Below are 14,532 nucleotides of genomic sequence, written 5' to 3'. Positions count from 1 at the left end.
GGGCCTAGAGTCATGATGAGTTTGTAATGGAGGTTTTTGGGAGAGTAAAACAACTACAGCTGCATAGAGTCGGATGCAGTCTGTTATACTGTGATGTTTTCAACAAAAACGGAGGGAGCAAATTGGTTGAATGGCATTAGATAGACATAGACAGGAATGTGTGGTCTGTTATATCAGAGTTCATAAGACACCCACAACATAAGACCCAGTTGTGCAGTCTTTACTCTGGCAAAATTCCCTTTTTACACCATGGAAAGCTTTCTTAAATACAGTGTCTAAAGAATTTGAGTGCTGGATATTGGCTTTTCTTTTAAAGTTATTTTTGGAAATTTGATACATATAAGGTAGACGTGAATGAAAACTTACCTTAAAGTGCTGAGATAAAAGGTTTCCACTAAAATTTGTCTTGGTAATGTAATAAAATGTTATCATGTTAGAAACCTTGTCAAAGTAAAGTGTCATATTTTTGTAGAAGGCAGCAGTTATCAAGAAAATGTTTTTATTGTTAGAAAAGAGATGTCGCTATTTTTATATTTTTGGGCTTTAATTGTTCTCTTACTTTGTCTTAGCCCTGAACAGTCTCTCTAAATGAGGGGATCATATCTTAATATTTTACATGTACATATAAACAGAGTTTTTAAAAAATAATTTTATATCACATCTGTTTTTACTGCATGTTGCTGCCTGTCTCTAGAGGCATACAGCATTTTTATTTTCAAGTAAATTTATATTAGTTACAGTCTCCAGCTGTTTTAGATATAGGATCATTTCCTGTTGGTACAGTTTCCAGGACAATTCCCTTTTTTTCTTCTCAGAAAAATGAGAAATTTAATTTAACAAAGACATCCTATAATTGCCTTTGTATCTAGCAAGGTATCTAGTAATCTAAATATTTTATTTTATTTAAAACATCTGTCTACATAATATCATATGACTATACAAGCCTATATCAACCTTCTGAAAGACAGCTGCTGCCACTTTTATTTAATTTATAAGAGACCAACAAAATTGCTCTTTAAGATAAAGCCTGTCTGCCACTGAGTCATATATAAAAAAATTTTGCAAGATGAAAATTGCTTGCATTTACAGTTCTTGTTAAACTAATCTAGGTCTTTTTCAAATTTAGAAGCATCATTTCTCCTTTTCCCTCTTCTCCCCTCACCCCCCCATCACTATGGAAACATAGGAGCTTTCCATATACATTTTTTAGAAGCTCATTTTATTAAGATTGAAGGTACATTTCTATTTAAGATGAAATGCAAGCTAGAGTCACATCTTAATTGCTCGCTTGTGGGATCTATTTATCTCCTGCTATCTTCGTTTTCACAAACATTTGGTGTAAATTATACTGGTCAGAATTTCCATGCAGTTGTTCAGAAAATATATAGGGGAAGTGATAATGTCAATGTACATCTTTATCTGTTTTGTGTTACTGAGCTTTGTTTGCAGTGACTCCTTTATGTAAACTGTTTCTTTGTAGGAAGCAATTCATACTGACAATAAAATGTTTAATAGATAGTATCAAAATAGGCACAGCAGCTGTCCTAGAAAAATAGACACAGCTATTCTACAGTATGTCTAAATAAGACAAGTTTACCTTTTCCAGGGAAGTAATCAAAATACTTCTTTTTGGAGAACTAAGAGTATGAAAGGAAAATGTTTATGGTTCCCTACTGGCACACAGTTATGATTGACAGGAAAAGCCAACATGTATGCCACATGAGACATCTTGTTCAGGAACTTTCAGGAGGGTAGTAAATTGGTGTTGGCACAAACACAAAAAAATAAAATGACTTGATTCAGCAGTTTTCAATTCTAAATCCCCAGGCTCCAAAGAAAGAAGTAAATATTCATCAAATGATCAAAATTTATATTGATTTTTATTCTGCATTAGCAGCTCAAAGTCAAGATTCTTGACAGGGTGGATGTCGGTTTGAATGATTCTCTTTGAAATAAGGATACAGGCACTGGGCTGAGTGCTACCGTGCATTCCTGAGCCATAGGAAAAGCCTATTAGAACCCTAGGAAGCTAAATTTTTTAGAGAATGGTATAAAGGCGTGCTTGTTCTGTAGTGTTTTGATGACTAAATCGTTGTTATTAGTATGTAAAGCAATTCTTGTCGTTCTTTCTTTACTCCATCCTTTCCATTATCATCTAGACAACTTTTCTGTAAACTTCAAAGGGAACTGTAGTTCATGTGCCATTGTGAGTGAGTTAACATCAGTACTTCCCAGAGTAAGTGTATTTTAGAGGGAAGTGATAGTCTGTCAGGGCACAGGAAGCAAAGACTGTATCTTCATATTCTACATCTTTAATTTTGCAGTTTCTGACAGGGAGTAAATAAAGGTCTTGGGGGAATGGGAGGGGGAAGGAGGGTGGAAATCCAGGGGAAGAGGATAAGGTGGGCACGAATGCAGCACTGAAACACAAACTGGATGACTGTGATTACCGAGCTGTAAGATTTAATGAGAAGGCCTGTATTAGAGTGAGGCAGAAAATCATAACCATCACCTCTAGTCTATAGGAGTATAATTAGATCTCAGCCCCCAGCAAAAAGTAAATAAATAAATAAATGAGTTAGTGACATTTTAAACAAACTTAAATATATTGAAAATAAAAGGGGAAGTTATCTCCATTACTGTACTTTTGCAATACACTTGTTTTTTTTCGTTGTTGTGTTCAAAATTCATTGTCATAAGTGGAAGAAGAGAATAGTAAGTGTGTGTTTGGTGGGGTTGGGGTAAATAAAAAGCAAACTGAGGCTAAAATACTGTAACTATCAAAGTGTTAACAAATTTCCCAAATGTCGTAGGTGCTTACAATTCAGCAAACATCTTTACCAGCATAGCTTTAAAATTAAATTTTACAAACATTATGGGTAATGCTTTAATAGTATGCAAATTGCAGTGAAGTCAGCAGCGGCAAAGCTGACCTCTCAGCAATACACATATTTTATGTTTAAAACAGTTATCTTTTTACAGTTCCCTCTACCTCAGTAGGTGCCAGGTGCTTCAAGAGGCTCCTCATCTGAGGATCGTAAACAACTCAAATGAGCACCAGTGTGTGCTTGTTTTTTATACATGGCAAGGTAACTATATGAATCAACATATTAAGCTGTATGTTTTACTGTTGCTACAGTAATTTCCAGCCTTTACTAGTATTTTTAAAAACTTTCGTAAATTACTTTGCAAATTTTCAGTTTTGAATTTTTCTCAAAAACATATATACACATACATATATATGTACGTATGTATATAAATATCACGGTATTTGGATAGGGAAAGGATTTGGATAATATATGGAGAAAAGTACTAAGCCTGCATTTCCCATTTTTTGTTAAATACGTTCATTAAGTAATGTGCAGGTTTTATCAATCTTCATGGTCTGCCTGTTCTTCCTTAATCTTGCAGGGAAAAGAGTCCTGTGTTCATATCTGCACAATTTGATATCGTTAGCAGTTCACTATGTAAAAAGTCAGAAATAAAACCATTTCTCCCTGTAAGAGGAAAAAAGTGATCTTAATTTAAATATATATATATATATAGTATAGTAAGAAAACATTCCCATCTCTAGGGGTAATATAACACCAAATTAGTGTATATTTTAGGTGTGGAAAGAATCGCCTTCGATTTCAGAACAAATCAAATAAACATTCAGTAAGAACCTTTGAGGTAAACTCTGTGTAGGAGTTTGGACTTGAAAGTGTTTGACACTACTGAGCCTCTCAAAGTATCAGATTCAAAATATTGAATCAAAAAGAGATTTTAGCTCAAAATTTCTACAATTTTGTAAGTGTTAGTATGTACAATAAATTGCCAAACAAGTTGTTAAAAGAAATCTTTGTAATGATTAATTTAATAAATATGAAACATTTGTCAAGCATATAAAAGTTTAAAATGGAGCTACTTGGCAAAAATCAAACTGTTTATGCACTACTTAAAATAATTACTATGTAGCATGCTCACAAATGATGCAGTGTAACATTTCATACTTTATCTCTAATACAGCATCATCTTAATAGTCATTTTTGCATTTTATGTAGGTCCCTTTTAGCATGATAAATAATAGAAATGTGTAAAATTCTCAGTTCATGAAAAGATATCAAAACATAAAACAGGAATACTATTACAGTATGGTAAAAGTAATTAAAAGTCAATGTGTATTACCAAAGTAAATGCAGATTCATGCAGCATAATTTTAAAGAATTAAATAATCACCATATATTTACTTCAAAAAGAGATTTTTTTATATAATAATTTCAAGTAATTTGAAAGCCAAATTCTTCAAATTAGTCATCAGAATTCACTTCGCTATACGTTAATACAGCTCCCAGTGGTGAGAAGAGATTCCTCCAAAATATGCGCAAAGTAGACCTCTGAGCAAAGTTTCCATGAAAAAGGCCATAACATTTTTATATTAGCTCAGTCATACCTTCCTGGGATGCGTTGGGTAGTTTTCCCTTGGAGGTATTGGTTTTGCAAGAACTACCTTCCCTCGTTTTTTTTTAGAAATGTCTGTGCCCATTACTGTAGGGATGGGGGCAGAGGAAGGTATGTGATCATGCCCGAGTTTCTCCTGCATGCATTCACTGTCCTGAATTTGACCATTTGTACCTTCAACCTTAAGAGCACGGCCATTTTGAATGCCCAGACCTGCAGATCTAGTTAGGTGCATGGCTGGTACATATGGTTTAGTAACCCAACCTGTTAGGGAAGCATGACTTTTAGAAATATCGGTGCTTTGCATGATAGGCAGACTCTTTACAATCTCTTTTTAAGCCACTTCATTGTTCTAAAAGTGCAAATAAAGGGAATGGTAGGAACAATCACAACTGTGCAAATAATGGAGTTTTTAATTAAGTTTACAATTTTAGCACGCCGAGGGAAGGGTTTCTATGTCTAACTAGTCTTTCCTCTTCCTGACTACTTCAAGATCTTGAGGCTGGCCTGGAAAGGTGTTCAAACTTGTGTTTAAATACAGCATATCTGTGTTCTCCCAAAATAAATTGTTTTCTCTGTCGGACTGGAAAGAAAACAAGGGAGAAGGTTGTATTGATAAATTGCTTCTTTAATAGGATGAATTCTTCAGAGTTTGTAGGAGTGGGACCGTTGGGTCTTGCAATTCTGGTGGCATTCCAAGAGGTGTCACTGAAGAAAGCTGGAAAGCATGTGACAGTTTTGATTAAATGCACTCTAACCATTACATTGATGCATTCAGCTGGATCTGAATATGTTAATTTGTGTACTCTGCCTGTTTTTAGCAAGCACTGTTCTGTCATCCCAGCACTCTCTGTGTGAGCTTCCTTGTCGGAGCAAACCTGTTCTCCACCTGGTCCCTGGTTATTAAAAACCCTTTTTTTGTATCCTGCCAGTCACTCACTGTTTCTGCGGCTGGAGATGACCTGCAAGACAAAAGTAGCAAAATATACTGCCCACTGTTCAATTTTTATTCTTATGAAGATTTTTTTTTTTCACCTCACAATTTTGGGATGCTATTGTCAAAACTATTCACAGTCCTGGAAGTCTCTGGAGAGGTCATTCCTTTCATACTTTCCTTCAATGTTTTTTGGTATTTGTGATAAAGGGAACTTCTCTGGATCAACAGCTGAGATCTATTTGAAACACAGGGCATGCCATTCTCCTGTAGTGTATTTAATTTTATACTGAACAGAACCAAAGGCAGGGGGATGATCAGGAATTAGACACCAGAGGTCCAGATTTTAAATTAACACAATGGTCAGGACACCTCCATGGATTTGGTCAGACAATACTGTTGAGGCCACACAACTGATTGCATTTGCACTCCACTGTCCTGAAGTCACAGGTCATGTTCCTAATCTTTATAGCAAAAAAACCTATGTAGTTCTGAAAGCCAAGGGAAACCCTCCAAAATGTATTGCTGTTATTTACTGGCTTTTTTTTTTCTTTTTTTTTTTTTTCCTTGAATTAATTCTTGATCTGGGAACTGCCTGAGAAGGCAGTTCTGACTTGCTGTAACCTATCTAAAATTTCATTTTATAGCTCCTCTGGACAGGCTTCACTGCGCTGTTACTGCTGTTACTTATACTCCACAGTGAGTTTAAGTACCTTGATACGTAAGAATATTGTTGCCTTGTAATTTTGCTTCTCCTGTGTTGAAGTTTCACATTGTTGTGATGGTTTTAGTACTCTGAAAAATACAGTGATAAAGTTATTACTGATATAAAAGCATTTCTGAGATTTTTGATGATAAAAACACTTTGCTAAGATTTTAACTGGTAACAAGCATGCCCTGATTAACAGAATTAATTTCCTGCATGATCAAAACACAGTGTGTCCTTTGTAATAGGACTATCAGATGTTCAGCTCTCAGTAAACACAGTTTACAATATAGGATTATTTTTTAATCTGATTCAGTCCTGAAGAGAGTGTGCAAGATAAAGGATGTTAAAGGCAGGGGAGCCAAAAGCAGAAAGGGTAACAGACTTAAGAAGAAATTCAGCTGCAGCAAGGTCGCTGTTTACATTTTGCAGAGGAAGGGGAGGGGGGTGGGGGAATACCAGTTAAAATACCTGGGTAACTTCTTGGAAGTCCTGCTTCTACCCTAAGTGTTTCCAGAAGCAGAAGACGTGTTGGCTGGCTGTGGGGATGGAGTAGTGGATGATCAGTCTGTACAGTCTTTGGTCAAATTCTTGCCTGCCAAATAACTATCTCTCAGCTGCATCTCCATGGAATATATTTTGAGCTGTGTACTCCGCAATATCATTTTATTCAGTAGTTGCAGACAGAGCCAGGGTCTGTTTCATGTCCTATAATTAGACCTTCTCCACAACTTTTTAGTGTGGACAGATAACCAGAATACTGTGTCAGAAAACAGAAAAAAATGCTTGCAAGTAGCATTTATGTGGTCATATGCATTGATCTACTTAATTCTGGTAAGGAATTACTCCCAATTCCATCTGTGGATGTAAATTACAAGGACGTACCAAGCATCCTTGTAATCCTAAATTACGAAGTGTACCAAGCTGGAATATGCATCCTTTTAGAATGATGCAGCTGAATACTTGTACTTCTATAAACTACACATGCGGATGAGCCTTCTAAGTCTACATGCTGCATAACGCCCTCTGACCACTTCCGTTTTTGGCAAAAGCTAGAACTTGTGCTTTAAGTTGAGACAATATTTTTATACAGTTTAAGGTTAACCAATGGCAGAAAAATTAAATTATGCCTGTATTTCACATGTAATTCTGTAGTAATTACAGTGTAGTGTACAAGTGGTATAGCTTTTTCTACTTTTTCAAAGTCAAGTGTATATAGTATAATTTGTATATTTAAAACAGAACAGTTTGCTTACCGTAATGTAGTTCCTAACAAAAGATGTGATCGCTAGGAAACAGTGTTTGAAAACACTTTCCCTTCCACACAAATTCAGAGATATTTATTCTAGCACATTCCAATATAAAAATTGTTTACAGCACAACAACACAACACTGAGTTCTTATCTCCAATTTACATTTGTGTAAATTTTGAGTCTCTCATTTGACACTCTATATAACCTTTCAATCTCCTTCCTCCCACGGTAACAGCCATTATCCCATGTCTTGTCTTTCTCCACTTCACAATAAGGTCATTCTAACATGTACGTCTAACAAGAAATACAATGTATTTTCATTGATTGGTACTGTCTCTGATTACCCCTTCGTGTTATATAGTGATCTGTATAGGAAAGGACGTTCTATGTTGTCATGCAAAGCCAGTCGTAAGGAGTAGAGTCTGTACGCCACGCTCCCTCAGTTTATTTATAAGCTCTTGCTTTTTAGAAAATGAGCTCTCTAGCCTTAAAAATATTTGCTGTTATTAACTCATGACTAGATCTGAATATTTGGCACAAGCGTAGAAAATGTTCAGTTTTCCCACAGGCTACTGTTTTTCATAGTCATGTACAGAGGTTGGGTCCTCCGGGCTCGGAAAAATCAGAGTGTTTTGTCATTTGATTATTGGAAATATCTCACGTTAATTTACAACTGAATCTTGTAAACTCATTCCTTCTTGGTAGGACAGTGACGGTTAGAGAGTTTGTGTAACCAGACCACAAACCATCACCACCATCTTTGTGATTATATCTTTATTGCAAAAATGTCACTTGTAGGATAGGAGGACCATGAAGTGGAAAACAACTGCTGAGCATCATTCCTTGCTTTTTTTTTTTTTCTTTTTATTTTGGCATGTTCAGTCTTTCACTTCTGCATTCGGGTATTAAGAGTAAATGAATGATTGCCTCCCATCCAATTTCTATTACGTATATTTGGAATGATGCATATCTTAGCAGGCTTTCTTAGGATTTGCTAGACATCCACATCTATAGTGGTGTGTTTGTGATAGAGATTAAGTTCTTAGAGTTGCCTTAAGTAACATGAAAGCATATGTAGGGCAATCTGAAAATGCACTCTCAAAATAAGCTAGAGGGTAAAACAAGTAGCTGTTCTATTGGTTAGCAATTAATAAAGATGCTACTGTTATTCTGCCAGAATACTGCAAAACTGATCCTTCATTCCTATTAAAGATTTTAAGATGAAAATAAACTGCAGTAGATTTACTGAATACATGCTGTGTACTATTTTCTAGATCGTGCCTTGTGCCAGTTAGTTCAGCTTCTGCAGAATGTAGCTTTTTGAGACTTAAACTGATCAATACCTACTTGAGGTCTTCAAAGCCTCTTTGGATTTGCAGCTGATATCAGTAGAACAGGGACAAAAAAATGCTTAAGTACAACAGTGAGATGGATGAATTCATACAGACAAGAAATCAGAGAGATCCATCTGAAACTACACTGCCCGAGTTTGAGTTGCTGTAAGTATCTGCAATAGTTGAAGACAGCAAGTGGGTTTAAAAACAGAGATAGTTGATTTATGGAGAGAGCATATTTCTGTGCTACAAGGACTGGGACGAAATTACTTGTATTCAGGATTCATAGTGTGTGATGTTAATGGAGTTCATAATCCTCAGTAGAAAAGGGCCTTCTAACTGTAAGGAAGAAACAATGGAAACACATTCATCCCTCTCCATATACTTACTTACTCTGCCCATCCTGTACATTCTTTCTCCCACTACTCTATTTCGTCCTCCATTTTCTTCTCTTATTTTTCATATTAAGTTTTTACCTATTTACAATTTTATTTTTTTATTTTTTGCAAGTGAAGAGATTGAAAGATCTGGTAAAAGAGGTCTGCTTTATTTTTCCCCTTTTCTTTTAAAATATATAGGAAACTGCCGGGGGGGGGGGGGGGGTTGGGGGGGAATTAGAAAATGCCCTCCCAAAATTTATCTCAACTATTGAGATAGTTGTGCTATTTGAGTAATAGCATGTGTTTGATTAGGGCCGAGTTTTAATTCATATATGGGAGGTTACTGAGTCTAGATTATCTGTGAATTTCCTGCTTTTGGACTACTTAGGGGAAGTGTTGGGTTTTATTCTGCGTACATAAGTTAAAGATCAGGAAAAAAGCAAGAAGTATAATCACTTGTCTCCACTTCCAAGTCCATCTTGAAAAGCAGGGAAATTGTTTCCTTTAAATTATCCAGAAGGTTTCAATTCTAGTCTTAAAACAGTCATGGAAGATATATATAAGATATATATATATATATTTTAAGGTAGTTGTTTTGGAAAGTTATCAGTCTTTCACAATGGGGCTTTAGACTGAAAGTGTCATGCCTACATGGAAGTGTCATGCCCAACCATAACTAATATGAAAACAAACTGAATAAGTCCTTTCTGATAAGAATAAATTAAAAGAGAAAATTGATAGCCTTATGTGGACAGTACAAAATACTCAGCTGAAAGATTATCCTGGTTGGTGAAGAATCCTTCTAAAAAAGAAGGTCAATCAGGAATCCCTGTAGGGAAGGGGATTGTTTATCACCTTAAAGAAAAAGGTACCTGGAGGTAGAAGAGGACCAGGAAGGTAATGGTGTGTGTTTATTGCTTCTTTTGGTCATTTCTGAGTTGAATAAGCAGCAGTTTTAATTATAGTTTCTAAAAGTAGTGTATTTTACAGCTCTTTCCAACCTTAGCAGCCTACTCTGGCTAACTGGAACAGTCCCAACTAGTTTTGTGTGCCAGTAATGCTTCTTCATGCGTAACCCTGCGTTGTTTCATTTTCCACTGTTTTGGACTAGGTATGAAAACTTTGTATTTCACTTGTGTTGTATGCACTAACAAACGTGGATGTTTTACTTGGGATTTTTATCTGCTATCTCCTTGGAAAATTTGCTAGTTTTTCTGTTTAATTTCTAAAAACATATTGCGATTTACTGCCAAACATAATGAATTTCACTGTAAGAGGAAAAATTTGAAAAGGAAATGAGTTTTCCAAATAGCTGTACTATTACTCAGCAAAAATTGCATCAATGCTAAAGCAAGGCATATGCAAATATACGCAACTGTTGAGACCTTTGCACCTTCTTTCAGACTTTCTCCACTGCCATTCTTCAGTGCCTGCTTCCCTTCACTTGCCTACATTTGTCCTTACTCTGGATTTTGCACGTTTTCCTTCTCAACTCTAGCCCTTTCCCTGCTTTCTCTTTACAGTAGCCATTCTTCCACAGACTGGTAACTGCCGTGCTGTCAACAACCAAGCGAACTCTTCACTTCCCTGTCCGCAGCCATAGAAAATGCAAGAGTTCTTGCAAAGAATTTCCTCCATGCTTGTTGTGTTTACTTGCCATGGTACCAAATAGTTCAGCAGGCATTCTCCTACTAATACAAATGAGTATGTAGTTACACAGAAGTAGAGGTTTTTGAAGCATTGTCAGAATTTGTAATGCGTTTTTCTTTCACTGAAGCATATTAAAAGAAAACAATAGCATATTGGTCCCCAAGTGCTTTTGAACTTAACTCTGCCCTCTGTTCTCTTCCCTGTTCCTAGGGGCAAGTGTGGCACACAGCAGATTTCATCCTCTTATCATCTGGTTCTCTGAGTTCCAGAATCAAACTGATCACTACAGCTGCAATAAATAAAGTGTCTTTTCAATAAGTTATCATGCCAAATATTATTCAACATTCTTCTGGCCAGGCACAGAGTCTGATGGAAAACACCATTTTTAACTTATTGCCTCTATCATTGCAATCAAAATTGCTGAGTAATCATGGACAACAGCTACGGGAAAGAAGAATGTGAATAATGCCAAGTTGCTTGTTTTGGCTTACACTTGCAATTTAAAATAAAACTGCCTACAACAATATGATTTTCATTAATTATGAGGCACAGGCAATGTGATGAAAACGTCAGTCTTGAAGCCTTTGAGAAATGTTAGTTTATACATCTACCTGTTCTGACATAGTGTGTCATTTCTAGTATCGTTTTTATTAACATCCAGACATTTTTATGCAGCGTTTGATGGGATATAGATCTCATGGATTATCTAGCACATTCCATGATAGTTACCTAAATACTTCAGTTCTAGCATTTGGGAATACACTGTACTTTTATCGTACTTACTGCTTCAACCTTTTTGACTATAATGCAAAGAGAAAAATGGTGGTGTGTATACTCCTCTGTGTTAAAACTGTTGCAATCCAAAAGCTGTTTTAAATGCATTCTTTCTGATTTTTTTTTTAAATCTATTGTTTTTTTCTTTTTGTTTTCTTTCTCTAGGCTGAGGTTCAGCTATGCTATCTGGAAGCACAAAGAGATGCTGTTGAACAGATGTCCTTAAAGCTGTACAGCGAGCAGTACAACAGTAGTAGCAAGCGAAAGGAAGAGTTTGCTGATATGTCAAAAGTTCACACAGTGGGAAGTAATGGGTAGGGAACTATTCTTTTTGTTGTTTTATTCTCACTGATCTGTATTTTTTTTTACATGATATACTTTTTCTTGCTTCTAGTTAACCGGGATTTTTCTTCCTGGGTCAAGAAGCAGGGGAAAACTCTCTCTATATATTTATTTTTTCATATATTAATGCAGAAATTAATGAGTTCTGGATAATTTATCTAAATCATGGTTTGTTCATGGGACTACCTAACATTATCTAATAGCAATCCATTATTTGATTAAACGTAAATGTAACGTCCTTTCATTTCAAGCTTTTCTCCTGTTATGTCTTCATTTCTTTTGATTTCTTAGCATCTTTCAAGGAAATGTCTTTATAACTTGTTAACTCCACTGTAAGACAATTCTGGCTAACCGTAATTCTACTAGTGACTAGGAAAGTTGAATATGAAACTTTTTATATACATATAAAAGTGTATAAATACATACACACACGCATATATGCATATATGTAAGTGAACTTACAGTTCTCAGTTTAAGCATCCCAGTTTTGTACATCTAGAAAGCTGCAATTTTAACTGTTTTCACGTGAGTTGGTCATCTCAGTCTGACTTAATAAATGTAAACGCACACACACATACTATACATGTATGTGCCTATACGTGTGTATATATATATATAAATATATATAAATATATATATTATATATAAAATATATATATATATAATATATATATAAATATATATATTATATATATATATAAATATATATAAATATATATATTAAAAGAAACCCTTTATTGACAACTTGAGCAAAGAATCTTGGACAGATTAATCACTGAAATGAAGTCTTGAATGGCTGCCCCTCCTTTTTTCACAACAAAGAAAATATTTTGTAGTTCTGGTTTAAGACTTTTCTAGGAGGCTTTTAAAAAACCCTATCTGCTAACTACTAGCTCCTCTAAATGTCACACAGACCTGTGAGTTCATAATAGTATGGGGTAAAAGCAGTTCAAAGGAGCTAACTAGTGCCCATTGTTTGGGTACATCCTCATTTGGATGCAAGTTTTCTTGTAACCAGAAAATTCAGTAGAACTTTTACGTTCAATTTTGCGTTCAAGGAAAGTCACTGACCAAGATGCTCCTACCCCCATAACTTCCTTTTTCAATTGTTAACTCAGTGTTGAGGTCTTGGAAACATAGTTTTATTAAATTACCAACTGTAAAGATAAATGAGCCTTGTAAACATCCCCTCTTATTATACGGAAAGATGACTGTTTTAGAAAAGTTGATGTGGGCTAATTATGTAGGATTACTGAGATCTTGATTACATATGCAGAAATCTGTCAGATTCTCAAACACGCTAGTGCAGCTATTGCCAACCATAAAAATAATTTGTTCTGAATTGGTGTGTATATGTATATAAATGTGCACTGGGGGCTAAATGTTCAAAAACAGCTTATAATTTTGCAGCCAGAGTTGAATGTGAGCAAGACTTGAGGTTGGAATTTTGCATGGGACATAAGACAATTAGACAATAAGAGACATTTGATTTTATTGAGGATTGGGGCTATAAAGCTTTAAGCCTCATGGAAAAATCCAGTCTGTAATTCTACGTATCATATGTGTAAAGCAGATAGCGAAGCTCTTAGCTGCATTCATTTGCACTCGTAATTTCATGCTTATTACTGGCAATGGTGATCTACTGGTGTTCCCTGTTTCTGGGCTGTGGCCACCTTTCTGGGCCAGACAGGAGGCAGATAGATAGAATACCACATATTTAGCCATTATAGAAATACATGGGGGCTAAATTCAGATGGAAAACTTCCATTTGAACCAGTCTGAGGTATTGAACACAATGGAAATGCCTTTTACCTACAGATATACGGCTTTGAAAGTAAGGTTTATTCAGTATTTCCCTACTGCACAAAACATGTGGACAGAAATTCTGTAGTAGGATGAGCCAGCACCTGTTACTAGGATAACTGAGATCTCTACAGGGAACAGGGCATTCAGATAACTGGGAAAATTAGGGTATCTATCCATTAGCAGTTGTGGACATTTGGCCTAGGAGAAAGAAGAGTGCCTACACTGGGAACAAGTGTTACTGTGGATGAAGAATTGTTTATATAGTGGGGAGAAAGATTTGGGAGGTGACTTTGTGCAGGAAACAACTAAACTCGGATAGATAAAGTTAAGGTAGTACCTGCAGAATAAGGGGGTGCCGGTTACTGTGTAAAGAAAGAGATGTACTGCAGAGCGTGGATGTTGCAATGACAATAGAGAGGGTTGTATGTATGGAATATAAGACGATTTTAAGGTCAGAATTTTGATCTCTCCTATATTCTCCTAATAGAAACATGTGAATGGAAAGGAGTTCCAAACAATCATGACCCAGAAACTTGAAAGAACTTTTTGTCTGGATGAATTTTTTTGGCGAGCGTTTCAGTATGTTTACAGTATTTCTAAATAGCATGTGAGTTATGCTGTCAAAGAAATAATACAAACTGGAAGTGTATGTTAAACATGGGGAAAAAGGCTGATGGAAATAGCTTCACATGCCTTTTTATTTATTAATGCCACAGACGAGCTGGTTTTCTCATGAGAAAGGTGCTCATGAATTTTCATTCAAAATAATAAATTGATGTCCACATTTTAAGAAATATGTTTAGGGTTCAAGGGATTAGACATGCAACTCTGCATATCTGATTCCCTGTTTACCAAGATAAAATATACTTCTTAATGTCATTTCAGTTATTATGTAGCTAATGATTTTAGCTTA

The 14,532-nt window shown here is 35.6% G+C and overlaps 1 protein-coding gene across 12 annotated transcripts in view; it reads left to right on the top strand.

Annotated features, from left to right (window-relative positions):
* The window catches only part of AKAP6 (A-kinase anchoring protein 6), a 294,771-nt gene that overhangs the window by 195,041 nt on the left and 85,198 nt on the right, over window positions 1-14,532 (top strand). For all 12 annotated transcript variants that reach the window (XM_080592636.1, XM_080592641.1, XM_080592637.1 and 9 more), the window contains one exon: window positions 11,637-11,785. In XM_080592636.1, the coding sequence (XP_080448762.1) occupies window positions 11,637-11,785 (149 nt within the window). The remainder of the gene's footprint in view (window positions 1-11,636; window positions 11,786-14,532) is intronic.

This window comes from Anser brachyrhynchus (genome assembly GCF_964034855.1).
Source record: "Anser brachyrhynchus genome assembly, chromosome: 5".
Lineage (NCBI taxonomy): Eukaryota > Metazoa > Chordata > Aves > Anseriformes > Anatidae > Anser > Anser brachyrhynchus.
Note: the sequence above shows the minus strand (reverse complement) of the source record. Positions and strands in the feature narration are given on the sequence as shown.